Source organism: Gigantopelta aegis, chromosome 8, assembly GCF_016097555.1.
Source record: "Gigantopelta aegis isolate Gae_Host chromosome 8, Gae_host_genome, whole genome shotgun sequence".
Taxonomy (NCBI): Eukaryota; Metazoa; Mollusca; class Gastropoda; order Neomphalida; family Peltospiridae; genus Gigantopelta; species Gigantopelta aegis.
This window is the reverse complement of record NC_054706.1, coordinates 37,344,268-37,359,488: the sequence shown is the minus strand read 5'-3', so window position 1 is coordinate 37,359,488 and position 15,221 is coordinate 37,344,268. Positions and strand designations below refer to the sequence as shown.

Below are 15,221 nucleotides of genomic sequence, written 5' to 3'. Positions count from 1 at the left end.
GTTGATCAAAATAATGTCTTTGTGATTTAAAAAAAAAAAAAACATCTTCTGGAGAAGAAATAAATTATTTTAAAATGTTATATTGTTTTGGTATATTACTGGTGAGTAGTTTAACGCTGATTATTGTCAATTTTCTTTGAACCCCCCCCCCAGTTTTCTTTAATACTATGGTTGAGTCTACAGGTAACACATAGGTAAGCAACAAATATACACCAAATAACTTTCAGCTGGGTCAAAGTTCAAGGTTCACCGAACTTTTGATAGAGCAGTGAACATCACAAGTCCTGTGATTGGTGATAAATGTGAGTGTGTTGGTTGTAAACAACAAAAAAAAGGTTTCATCTGGGCAAAAAATGTATGCAATTTTATTTCATCTAGTACCACTGTGTCAAGTAGCCTTGTGCTTGAAACATGTATGGGATACCTGTTGAAAAAAGTACTCAAATTTTGTGCGGAACTAGGGTAGTCATAGATGCTACCCGTTATCTCAGAAATCAGCTGCTTGACCCCCAATTTTTTCTGATTCACTTTAAGTGTGAGGGGTGGTAGTATTTACATCCGTGGCATTTATGTCGATTGATACGCTGCAAGTAGACGTTTTAGCCACATGTGTTACTATTGTCGTCTATGGGATTTGATTTGGTAGTATACACCCTACAAATAATAAAGAGCTGCAGTTAAGATTATGCATGTAGCAGCTTGACAAATTGGTATTATGAACTGCATTGTATATTGAACAATAGTACTGGAAGTTATTTGAGACTTCTGGGTTTTTTTAATAAAGGAGTTTTATCAAATTTGCATAATTGTGGCTTCCATCCAAAATTGTTTATTAATTTTGATTTTAGATGTAAAGATTACTGTATACCTTGAACATGTTCATTAAAAATTACCATCAAATAATTTGATTTACTGTAAACTATTTTTTTTTAAATTGGGAAATCTTTAGAGTGAAAAAATTAATTAGTTATCACACATTCACATTCATGTTTTCTACCTTAATTTTGCTGCTTTGATGAATATGTGGGGTGTTTTTTTCATTCAGAATGTTTTAGGTATTAAGCCACTGTTTACACCAATTGAAAATAGATTGCAATTTTGTTATTATCAAGTTAATGTTTTCAAGAAATGACATCAATTAAAATATTTTTATTAAAAAAGGTTAATTTATGAGAAGTATTTTGTTTTTGTATGGATATAACTAATAATATATACCATTCATCAATTTGTTCTGCTATATTTACTGGCAAGTTAAAACACTGCAAAAACATATACAATCTACACTATGACAATAAACAAAGTCCCTTAAAGTCTTTCAAAACGCTATACTGTAAAGCAATTCATCTTGAAACCATCTTGCTTACAATTTATACAAACTTACTGCAAACCAACCTGTGTGTTGGTTGTTCTGTGGCCCAGTTCACAAACCATTTTACAACCTTGACATTTGTTGTTGATCAATGTATGCTGCTTTGTAGCGCCTTACTTGCTGTTAACAATTCCTCAAATAAATATGTCATTAATGAACCTATTCCCCATCAATATGACATGCTTGCCAGGAATTCTCTTATTTGCTAAGATTCCTTCTTTCTCTTTGTAGCCACCACATCTCCACTTTAGCCATTCTTTCCAAATTCACCTTCAGGCAATGGCCATTAAGACTTGTCTCCATTCAAAATATAATCTCCTTCCTTTCAGGCTGGTTATATTGGTATTTTCCACAAATGTGCTTACGGAGATATGTTCGTGAAACGACAGTAACCCAGTGGCTTGTTACCGGGTTCAGAGTGGTGCTATCAGCAGTGGAACTGAGCGGTGGCGCCAGTAGACATCACCAATTCGCCACGTTGTGCTGCTTTGCTGTATCTGCATCTCGATCCCTGTACGCACTTCGTAAGGGAGATAACCATAGTGTGAGAGGGTGTTCGCTAGTTGTTGCATTGCTTTACCTGGGCAAGGAGCGCTGTTACGTCGCTTGGCAAACATGTTCTGCCATTCCATGAAAATGTAAGGCACAAAGATACGTTTGAAGAAGTGGGCTGATTCAGACATTGCTTTACACTCGTAACCTTCTGAAAAAGTTTTAAAATAGCAATATTTAATCATTTAATGATGAATAACTTGTATGTATAGTCTGTCAAAAGACAACCAATGAATTGGTATGTAACTTGATGTATTGGATTATGCTAAAACGTATACAGTGAAACCTCTCAAGACTGGACCCTCTGTAAAGCTGAATTCCCTCAAAACCGGACGTTTTACAGAGTCCCTTTTTAAAAACCAAAACATAACTTAACCTCTTTAAACTGAATCCCTTTTAAACCGGACATTTGTCTTTGTCTCAAGGGTGTCCGATTTAGACGGGTTTCACTGTATAACATTTTAGGCATAGTTTTAGCATTATTTAGATATATGCTAATCCAGTGATTCTCTTGTGATGCAGACTACAGAAACATATCAACAAGTTCTATATATAAAGTATACAATATTTCCTTTAAGATAACAAAATGATTTTTAAAATTTATTTATATAATATACACTAAATAAGTCCACAGTAGTGCCATATGGCTAATAAAAATATGCAGGTTTCACATTACACATACTGGTACCTTTAGGTGAAGGTGAAGATAATTATATAATTTAATAAAAGAATATTAAACAACAAAAGTAAAACAAAAATAAAAAATCCCCAAGAAATAACGAACATCCACATCAATTGTAAATGGGTTTATTACCATAAAATATAATTTGCAATTATTTGCCTATAGTAGATATGGTAGAAAAGTAGTAATATCAGGCACCCAACCCTGACATTAACATTTTTGTTATATTTTAAAAATAATGTCGTTTTGTTATTTATTTTAAAGTAAATGCCAATTTATTCTGTTACAGAATTAGTTTTGTTTTAAATTAATTATGATTTTTTTTAATTTATTGTTTTGTTTTTTTAATCTAGTTTTTGTGTATAACACAAAACTACAAACACTAAAACCATGTGATGTTGGTCAAACTGTGTCAAAGTAATAATTAGTTATAGAAAGGGGAGTTTTTACATTACTGTACATATTTATTTTATTGAACAGACCAGTAATGGGTGGTAAAAAAATTTTATACAGTCCTCAGCTCACTGTCTGCAGTTCAAAGAAAGATCAATCCCAGACAGATGCTGCTGAGGTTTTTTTTTTTGTGGGTTTTTTTTTTTTGGGGGGGGGGGTTGTGTGGGGAGGGGCTGGGGTGGACATGCTTGGCACAATTTATAGAGGACTTGCTTTGCAAAAGAACGTATTTGATTGTGAAGTGAATTGATGTAATTGATGTAATTGGTATAGGACCACTATAGCTCTGGTAAATTCAATAAGCACATAAATTAGTCGATTCCTTTTATTTTAAGAGTACATCATTACATTCCTGGCAGCTGAGTGAGCAACACTTAAGTACTTTGGTGAACTAAATTACATGGATAGTTCTATTGATTGTCCAAGTGTAAAGGGAATGAAGATGGACATTAAAGAAAGATGTACTGGTCTGCATTGGGTCTCAGATTAGCTGTAATAATATCTCGGCAATATTGTTCAATTTTGATCTGATCCATGATTAAAAAACTACATTTTAATATCTTGAATAACAAACACACAAACAAAATTTACTTGTTATTGGAAACAAGATATATAGGAGAAGTATAAAATGATATTGGAATACAAAATTATGTATAAGGAGGCACACATATCTTCTTTTTTTTCCCTCTCTCTAAAGCTTTACATATATATATATTAGAAGTCATGATTTAATGTTGATTACAAATTTGCTGTCATTTCATGATTCACATTAAGTGTTAATTAATATACTGGTATATGCATACTAATAAAGCTTAAAGATTTTAAAATTTAAATGATAGGCAAAAGTAAAGGCAGATTGTAGCTCTAAGCACACGTATCAATCAGGTGACAAAATGTAATTCTGTTAAATTTTAAAAACAAACAACAGATTTACTCTAACATTTTTATATTGAAGAGTAACATCTGCAAAAGAAAAATAAATAAGGTGATAGGTAATTAAAAGAAGGGAATAGTTTCTACTGAATGGGGTTAAAACTATATAATTAAATTTCTGTTACATTCATTACAACCATTGGTCCAGACGTATCAATGGGAGTTTGTTCATTTTTCGATGAACGTAAAAATTATGTCTTCAGGGAACGTCATATCTGATGACGTCATTTTATATGGGCAAGTTGTCTTTTTGAGCGTTATTGTTTGTGGATAAAACATCATTCAAAATAAAGTATGACATTTTAGTGTTACTATTAGCAAGTATGATTCAAATTTAATTATAGTAGTGTCTGTTATTTCTTTTACGTTCATCTGGGTATGAACAAAAAAAATTTTCCACAAACTTATGTGAGAACGGCTTCGCCGATCCACACAGTGTGCGGATGATTTTTTCTTTTCATACCCTGATGAACGTAAAAGAAATAACAGACAATCCTTAATTGTTTCAAAGAAAGTGAACTGATTACACTAAAAATTGTAACTGTACTGCAATATCTGAACTATCTAATATGGATTTGTCCATGTAATACTAGAGTATCTCACTCAGTATTATTCTACAGAAAAAGTACCAGAAATGTTCACGGATATTTGCATAAAAACTATATTCTCACCAATATGCATGAAATATATTTGTTATATAACATTATTGTACGGTAATGATACCAGGGCCCCAACCCTGACACTACCAAATTTGTTTCTGGGGTTAATAAACTTTATTTAAAAAAACAAAATTCTCACCAATATCTATTTTGATGATGGCTTCGGTTGGTGGTATCAAGTACAGCAGGTCGTCCATTGTTATAGTTGACGTCATCACCTCCTGGTCACACCCATTTTCCACCACACGCAGCCCACCTTGATTTTCCTTATTGGTTGTCATACAGACAGTCTGGTGTCTGTCCGACATTGCATTCTTCAGCAGGTGAACATTATCTAAAAACCTTCCAAGTTGTGTTCCTTTGTGGAATCGTTCTGCATTTTCCAGTACTGGTTCTAGAGCAATAACGTCATGGCCCATCCCAGCAGCAAGGAAGCTGTAGTATCCAATGTTGGCACCAATGTCGATTAAAATTGCATTGGGATGTTTCTCCAGTGCTATCTGAAACACTTTGGTTATGTACGGTTCCCAAACCCCACTGCTTAATAAGGCACCAGTGATGTACTTGTCCGTCAAAGGGTCGTGAATACAAATGGGAAAACTTGGCACAGTCTTTGAAACTGTACAGTTGATGTCTGTTCTCTTTACTGCTTGTTTCAAATTGTAAAATTCAAATTGTTTTGGCAGAAATGTTAGGTTTTCTTTGACATTTGAAAGTTTTCTTTGCAAGAGGGCTCCGATAGGATGGTTGATAAGTGGAACACTGTTGGTGAAGTCGTCTGTGAAGGATCTGTAGTTTGCTGGGCTGAGAGTTCCTTTTATACACAGCAGTACTACAGCAGTTATGATGATACAGAGAGCTGAATAATAATAAGAAGAAAATGTTGTTAATCACTTGTGATGTAGTATATTATATAATTAAGCTGGTAAATCAAACTGCCAGTTATCAGGGATTTATCTTCAAAATTGTACTTAATACCCATATAATAGAACTGATCATGAAATTTCATTTAACATAAAATTGGATATTATTTTAATTGGAAATTTAGATTAGATGTCTTTGTCTCCATAATTGGAAAAAAAGAAAAGAAAGAATTATTCACTTTAAAATTGAAATATAAAATGACATACTTTTAATTTTAGCTTAAGTACATGTCTTAAAATTACTGTCAAATATGGCAGCTTAGAGAGATGGAGGTCTAAAAACCTGATTACTGGTATTAAAAAATATATAACTATTGCAGCTATGAGTGTATAGTATTAATAGACTCCATCATATGTGGAATATGGGATAGAAAAAGTGCACCCAAGGTGGTGAAAATTTCAACCCATATGATGGAGTCTTTTTCTCTCATACATTCGATAAATAAGTCATTATTTTACATGAACAAACAAGATGGTTGAAAAAGTAAAAGTATTTGACCATTTTATCATAAATAAAATACACTATCATAATTGCCACTTATGTTTCATGTGTTAAGTATAATTTAACTCTACAAATTAACAAGATAGCTTTTATAATGAAGGTTTTAATAACAAAATATTGATCTAAAACTAACCAACTCGCATTAATATGATGTCATATATTACCAACAATGTAATATTTCCCATATTAAACACACTGACATCATAGCCTATAAAAGACAGATTTATTCCATATGGGCTGACATCAGTCTGTCTTATATATAGTCCAGGAGCCAGGTTGATTTATCTATGTCGGAGAGTCAGGAAGGTTTGAACATTGATTCTTATGTAAAAATATGTGTAGATTTCAGATCTGCAACTCTTACTTACCTAAACCTGTACATTAATTGGGAATTTGCATATTTTAATGGTACATCAAAGTCAATTTGTGTTTGATCTGCTGCTACCCCAAAACAAGTCCACGGGAAAGACTTATAGTGGAGATTAAACTCTTTAAAAATGTTTTTTGTGATGCTTAATATTCAAACATTCCATTTTGATTTGCTGGACTTTCATAATTGGTCAATTTGACCTACATTTTCAATGTCAAATTAAAGTCATTGTTTCTGAATATATAATATGCTGTAAATGACACAAATCATTGGATTCTTTTAATTCTTTCCAGTAATATTGATCAATAATGTTCATATTATGACTTTGGTTTATAGATATTCCATTACACATCCTAGTATGGTTGTTTCCTGATTGCAATTTCAGGGGCAGATCCATAATTTAACGAAAGGGGGAGATGTTTAGGAAAAGGTTACGTCCACATTTTGGGGCATGGTTTGTTAGAAATGGGTACCAATACTTACTGAGGTCTGTACAGGGTATGGTTTATGGTCAGGATGGGTGCAATTTATGGTGAGGGTAGGTACCCATGCAAAAGTGACCTTTAAAGGTCATTTTGGGGTCATTTATGGTAATTTAGGGTCAAATTAGGGAAAATTAAGTTTTTACATTTTTCACAACTTCGAGGGTAGGGCTTTTTACAAATATGTTACATAAGGTTCACTCTTCATAGATATGATTACATTAGATGGGGAAATCCGTTACATTTTGTCATTAGTAGCCAGGGATCTTTCATATGCATCATCCCACGGACAGGATAGCACATACCACGGCATACTATGGGAAATATTGATAATAAAATCAGTTTACCTCAAAACAATGTGTTTATAAGTGTGTAAAATGTGTCTTTTAAAACATTAATAGTACCCATGCTTATTGAGATCTGTGCAGGGTAAGGTTTATGGTGAGGGTAGGTACCCACGCTAAATTGACCTTTATTGAAATCTATGTAGAGTTTATGGTCTATGGTAAAGGTTGGTACTCATGCCATTTTGACTTTTGGGGTGTTATTTTAGAAGCTAGTTTGGGTCAAAATCGAAATGTTTATCTGTAAGTCTAGGTTCTTTCCAGAAAGTGTTATTAAAGGTTTAGTTTTGATTATTATATGTATCTAATTAGTCAGTATAATCTGCATGTTAACTGGGAAATCTGGAATTAAAAATGCATTTATTTTACAGTATTAATTTCGTGTGATACATTCTTCTAGATACATGGGCAAAACAGTGGGAAAAATTCGGGCAGTTTTTATCTGGGTAAAATTTCGGGCAAATCAACCCCTCCAGCCCCCCTAAATCAAAGAGTCTCCATACGCCCATGTCTAGATACTGTATGTAACTTGGAAATCTGGAATGAAAAATGCATTTATTTTACAATACTAATTTCGTGTGATACATTCTTCCAGATACTGCATGTAGATAACTGGCTCTACAATGCATACAAACTGACAGGCTGTTATAATTTGTATTGGTATATAACAGTTATAAAACATAAACCTGTGTGTTAGCTGGGAATGTGCATGTTTTAAATGGTATGTCAAAATTGTTTTCTCTGTCAGCCACTACCCAAAGACAAACAAGTACTCACTAAATTGACTGTTTCTCAACTTGAATAAAGTCAAATGATATTTTAAAGTTAACTAATTGTTCCAAAGATGTTTATGAATAAAATATGAAATATAAATTCATATATGTTTTGTTTAATCTTTGGTTTTGGTTTTGGTGTAGAATGAAATGAAATATGCTTCATATAATATTATTGGGAATTTAAACAAATCCCATCTGTCTTTTTAAATGACTAGGCAAATACAATTTAAGGCACGTTTTGTTAGAAATGGGGACACATGCTTAATGTTATATAGGGTAAGGTTTACAAAGAGAGTAGGTACCCCATCATGTTAAGATCATTTAAAGTCATTTGGCACAAATGAAGGATTTTTTTTGAGGGGGAGAAAGGGGGGGGGGGGTTGAATATTATCAATATTTAAGATGTAATGTTATTATCTAATTAAAGACAATATCACTGTTTATACTAGCAACAATTAAAATGGTATGTCTTAATTATTGGTATCTATGATTAAATGTATCATTCAGCATGAACAATTGCCATATAACTAACCAGTTTCATATTATGATTGTTAGATAGCACGACTGGATTGTAATACATGTGTATTCTGGAATACATATCTGCCTTGTTTTGCTACATTCAAATTATTTTTCCAAACTCCTTAAGCAAATTATGGAATGCTTTAAAAGTGTATTTAGAAATTAGCTCTTTTCAAATGTAGCTGAGGCATTTTTGATGGTGGAAACACATCCAGAGCCTTCTCTTCTTCCTGGCTTTATCAATGACTCCATATCACCATACAAATTATCAACTGGTTCTGGAAATCCACAATGTCTACTGCAATCCATGACATCAGTGTGGTTCAAGTGGAGTGTGTCCTGCCCAGTATTTGATGACTACCCAATGGTATCAAAGCTTTGTTTTTAGGGTGACCAAGATAGCAAATCATTAATAGTGTTATATGTCTGTCTGCATTCAACCACAACTCGAGAATATGCTTCATGCCTGGATGAAATATTGTGTATATATAGCTGCGTCATAATTTCCTATCTGGTTGAATGTGCCATTTTTTTAATCCTCAACCATCTCCAATGATGAGCCCATACTTACAAACTAATGTAATCCCGTATTCCATAGAATATTGAATAGAAAACCAAAAAACATTGTTACTCTGATCCTGCATGATCAACTGGAATAATATTTGTAGTAAGGGAATGCTACATAGAGTGATAATTTGTAGACTGACAGTTTTCTTACCTTACATCTTTTATGGTTATGCTCTGATCTATGCGTTAAACAAACCAATTGCAAAGACATTTGTCAACATAGTTTTGGGAAAGATTGATGGTTCCACCAGATTTTTTTTTATTATCTTTGACACTCATATTGAGAAACAATACATAAAGCTACTAACAAAAATCTAAGGAGTAGGAAAGAGGTAAAATTTGCACAGATGTGACATTCCTTTGACACAAGTGTAGTTCTAATGTTTCATTAATTATTATTAATTATTAATGAAACCAACAGTTTTACTGCCATTCTTAAAGAATGGAACTGTTGTGGACCTCCTGAACTGAGGTATATGTATGAGCTACTGAATCAGATGTTGGGATTGATACTCAGGTTAAGGATATTAAAAAAACCCCAGAAGTTTTGAAATACTTCTATCTATCGGATGCCACCAAGTTATATGTGGGAAGACCTATATCCAATGATACATATTGGTACTTGTAAAGATCCTATAAATTGATAGTGGTCTAAAACCTGCATTAAGATTTTGGTGGACGGATGTGTTACATGAAATTAATATTGTCAAATAAACATATTATTCATTCCAGATTCCCCTTAGTTTATATGAATATTGCAATATATACTGATCATATTAGTCATAATGAAGAGTAAACCTTAAACAACACTTGTTAAAAAAGACTTACTCTCACTCTCATAGATATTAAAACAATGTAACCAAAATATTGATTTTGACCTGCACAGACATCTAAAAATCACTCCTAAAGTGACCTTTAAATGTCACAATTGTGTGAAAACCTACCACAAACCTTGCCTTAAACAGATCTCAATGCAGGTATAAACCTTACTCTGTATAAACATCAATAAGCATGGCTACCCATTTCTAAGAAAGCTACCATTAATTATTTCTAAACATATGTTTTCGGCATTAGTAAACATAATTTCGAGATCAGAAACTGTTGATTTTTATATCATGTTTCCTTATAGTTTGCATGTAAATTATAATATATAATGATGCATTATAATCTATTTATGAAAAGCAAACTTTAAGTAGCATATTTGTAAAAAGCCCTACTCGCAAAGATCAGAAAAATTTAAAAACAACTTATTTTTTCCTAATATGACCGTAAATGACTCCAAAATGATCCTTAAAGGAAACATGACACGAGACCATATTATAGCTCATTTTAAAAGAAAAATGATATAAAAATAATATACAAATAACTTTATAACAATAAAATACGTGTAGTTAACTTAAAATGAAGAAATTACGCTAATCAGTATCAAAGTACGATTTATGCATATTTCTTCGTGAGCGTTCGGAAAAAAAGGGAAGTGACGTCAGAGCCGCTGTACTCTTCCATTGTTGTTAACTGTTTATATATGGAGTAAGGGGCTTACGATCTTTTCAGTCCAACAGAAACCGGCCTCGGTGGCGTAGTGGTTAAGCCATCGGACTACAGGCTGGTAGGTACAGGGTTCGCAGCCCGGTACCGGCTCCAACCCAGAGCGAGTTCTTAAGGGCTCAATGGGTAGGTGTAAGGCCACTACACCCTCTTCTCTCTCACTAACCACTAACAAACTAACAACTAACCCACTGTCCTGGACAGGCAGCCCAGATAGCTGAGGTGTGTGCCCAGGACAGCGTGCTTGAACCTTAATTGGATATAAGCACGAAAATAAGTTGAAATCAAATCAGTCCAACAGTGCCGTACTGCGCGGCCTTTGGGTGTAAAAATAAACACTTTAAACGATCGGGATTGTCTTTTTATGGTTTTCCAAAGGATTGTATCCGAAGAAAGACGCGTGTATTTTATCGCAAAAGAAAAGATTGGACACCAACACCGCATAGTACTTTGGTGTAAGCCTATTTACAGCCCGGAGCCCGAACGTTACCCGGAGACAAATACAGTACTCGGTTGCAAATGCTGAGGTGTACATTGTACATATTTGGCACAAAGATACACCTCAGCATGATGTATTTATATATGTTAAAACAAAAATGTAGAATTTTTTATTTATTTATTTTTTTGGAAAAAAAAAAGATTTTTCATGTTAGGGCTGTAGGCCTACATAACAAAATCTGTATTCACCGTCCGATGAAGGAAACGTCAATAAGTAATTAAATATGGCATATACAAACATGGGATTTGGCATGAGGATACATCTCAGTACGATGTATTTAAATATGTTTTTAAAAAACGTGTAGAAAACAATAATAATTTTAAATAATGTTTTTAATCTTCGGGCGGAATACGTCACAAAAACGTTCCTCATCGCCCGAAGCCCCAAAGCAACACGAAGTTCAATACAAAATAAACCACTACTGTCGGTGTCGAAATAACTATTATGTTTCATCCACGGGCTGACTTGAGAATCGGAGTGTTGTTTTAGTTAATTGGTCCTTTCTTTCCATGGCCTGCACATGTGATTCCTGATTGGCAGGTGTATATTGCAGGGTATCGACCAGGTAAGTGATTACCACGGTCTAGACATACGTACAAAATACGTGCCAGTTTTTTTAAGATCACAGGGTATTGTGGCGTAACCTGTCGCGACTATAGTACAATGTTAATGGACATTATCAGCCGCCCTGCTTCATTACTGTAAATAATGCTGTAAAACCCTTGATTAAGTAGACTTTCCCATCTAAAATTACAAAACTGACCAATTACGTAGTACCAAAGAAAAGAAAATTATCACTTGGGTATCGTGAGTGGTCGTTTTTACTCTAACGCACCCAACCAATAGGCCTAATAATATGCTACTTTTTTTTATGAGAGAAAAATACTATAACCCCATTTCGTTCTATTGATGCAAATAGAAATATATTTAGTTTAAAAGTTGATTATACTCTCAAGTCATTTATGTTGTTTTACATGCCAGGTTAATTAAAGTGAAGCGCCTTGTCGTAAATTAGAGCGTTTGTTTACACTGTGCATACAGATTTCATTATGTACAGCCCGAACATAAAAAAATGCGATATTTTCTAAAAAAAAAACACCCAAAAATGTTTGTCCTACATTTATATTTTTTACATATTTAAATACATCATATCGAGGTGTATCTTTATGCTAAATATGAACAGTATACACCTCGGCATTAGCATCCGAGTTTTGGTTTTGTCTCCGGGTTACTTTCGGGCTCCGGGCTGTAAATTGGTCGACCGGTCTGGTCTGGCACCATCAGTTTCTCCACCCTCCGACTCGCTATCCGTTTTTTCTTCAGTATCACTGTTGTAAGTAAATGTGTGTCTTTCTTCATTTACTAACAGCTCATATTGATACGGCAAAACGTTTTGCGAATGAACACTCATTGTTTTGGTAAGCTGTGCAAGTCTTAGATTCTTTATGCGTGGTACGGACTAATGCTTTTAAGTGTAAGGCGTCAGATCAAGCGACGCGTCTCTGACGTTACGGACCTCGTGATTGCCCTGCTCATTAAAGATCGGCAATTTCCGCTAAGAGCTCGTATCTGGGGTTCTTTTATGGAGATATTTTAAGTAATTAATTTTTTATATTTTATTTTTTTAGGTGATTCAATTTATAATTAATTGTACATGGTTGGTGCCAAATATGGTTTACGTGACATGTTTCCTTTAAGAGTCAATTTCTCATGCGTACCTCCCCTCGCCATAAACTGTACCTACACTGACCATGTAAAGACCTCACTAAGCATGAGTACCCATTGCTAACAAACAATGCCCACAATGTGGACATAACCCATTCAGAAATTATTGTCTTTGATTAAAATTCTGGATCTGCCCCAGAGAGACATAATTTTGAGATCAGTTGATTTTTAGATCAAGTTTCCCTATATTTTGCATGTAAATTGTAATGTATAATGATCCATTATAATTATATTTATGAAAAGCAAACTTTTTGTAAATAGGCTTACCCACAAAGATAAGAAAAATATTTAAAACTTCCACTAATTTGACCTTAAATGATCCCCAAAATGACCTTTAAAGGCCACCTTTGTGTGGGAAGCTACTCTCACCATAAACCATACCATGTACAGACCTCAGTAAGCATTGGTACCCATTTCTAACAAACCATGCCCCAAAATGTGGATGTAATAATTTCCTAAATTTCGTTAAATTATGGATCTGCCCATGAAATTTCAATCAGGAAGCACCCCTACTAGATGTGTAATGAATATATCTATAAACCAAAGTCATATATGACCATTATTGATCAATATTATTGGTAAGAAAGAAAGAAATGTTTTATTTAACGAGGCACTCAACACATTTTATTTACGGTTATATGGCGTCAAACATATGGTTAAGGACCACACAGATTTTGAGAGGAAACCCGCTGTCTCCACTTCATGGGCTACTCTTTTTGATTAGCAGCAAGAGATCTTTTATTTGCCCTTCCCACAGGCAGGATAGCACAAACCATGGCCTTTGTTGAACTAGTTACAGATCACTGGTCGGTGCAAGTGGTTTACACCTACCCATTGAGCCTTGCGGAGCACTCACTCAGGGTTTGGAGTCAGTATCTGGATTAAAAATCCCATGCCTCGACTGGGATTCGAACCCAGTACCTACCAGCCTGTAGACCGATGGCCTAACCACGACGCCGCCGAGGCTGTTATTGGTAAGAATGAAAACAAACCAATGATTTGTGTCATTTACAGCATATTATATATTCACAAACAATGACCTTCATTTGACCTTGAAAATGTAGGTCAAATTCACCAGTTATGAAAATCCAGTAAATCAAAATGGAAATTTTGGATATTTAGCATCACAATTGGGTTTTTTAAAGAGTTTAATCTCCCCTATAACTGAAATTTGGAATCTGTCCCGTGGACTGTTGTTTTGGGGTAGCAGCAGATCGAACACAAATTGACTTTGACATACCATTAAAATATGCAAATTCCCAATTAATGTACAGGTTTAGGTAAGTAAGAGTTGCAGATCTGAAATCTACACATATTTTTACATAAGAATCAATGACAAACCTTCCTGACTCTCTGACATAGATAAATCGACCTGGCTCCTGTACTAATAGCTAGGGATGGGAGAAATAACTATTACTTTATGTCAGTTACTATAAGTGCATTTGTAAAGCATATGGGCAGTGTGTAGCTCAGTGATAAAACATTCATATTGCATATGGGCTGGATATAACTCGATGATTAAATACTTTTATATACACATTCTGTTTTCACACATCCCTCCATAAACATATACATTTATACATCCGTAGATACAAAGTAAATAAAGTTAAAGTTTGTTTTTGTTTAATGATACCAGTAGAGCATATTAATTTATTAATCAGCAATTAGATGTCAAACATTTGAAAATTCTGATGTATAGTCTTAGAAAAAAGAAAAACCCTACATTTTCCCATTAGTAGCAAAGGATCTTTTATATTCACTTTCCACACAGACAGGACAGCACATACCATGACCTTTGACATACCAGTTGTGGTGCACTGGTTGGGATGGGAAAAATCCCAATCAGAGAATGGATCCACTCTCTATATACAGAGTAAATGGCCACTTCAGATACGATATACCAATATTTCGAGATATGTCAATCTGATATTTTAAACTTTTTTTCTTCTTTTATTGGAAGTTTTTTTTTTAGCTTATATCCAAGTAAGGTTCAAGCACATTATCATGGGCACACATCTCTGCTACACTACAAGTGGGTTACCGATAATAGTGAGAGCAACTGATGTTGTTTTGCATTATATATTTTGAGAGAATAGCAAGATGGCATTTTGAGAAAGATACATATGCAGGCCTTTTTGAATTGAAAATTAGCATAGCCCATTTATAGATAAATGCAAAAATAAATTCATGTAACCCATTTACTTTTGACCTAACCCATGTAAATAGTGCCATAAATTTTGTGCGAACAATAGTTTAAGCAAAAATGCACAATTTTGCAGAAGCGTGACTGATATGGCTGGGTGTGCAAATGTGACTGC

General features: G+C 34.0%; 1 protein-coding gene across 2 annotated transcripts in view; it reads right to left on the bottom strand.

The window, feature by feature from the left end:
• Nucleotides 1-537: 537 nt before the first annotated feature.
• LOC121378971 overlaps nucleotides 538-15,221 on the bottom strand; it is a 36,959-nt gene continuing 22,275 nt past the window's right edge. For both annotated transcript variants that reach the window (XM_041507382.1, XM_041507384.1), the window contains exons 2-3: nucleotides 4,788-5,507; nucleotides 538-2,072 (exon numbers count right to left, since the gene is read on the bottom strand). In XM_041507382.1, coding sequence (XP_041363316.1) covers nucleotides 1,783-2,072; nucleotides 4,788-5,507 — 1,010 coding nt within the window. In that variant the 3' untranslated portion in view covers nucleotides 538-1,782. The remainder of the gene's footprint in view (nucleotides 2,073-4,787; nucleotides 5,508-15,221) is intronic.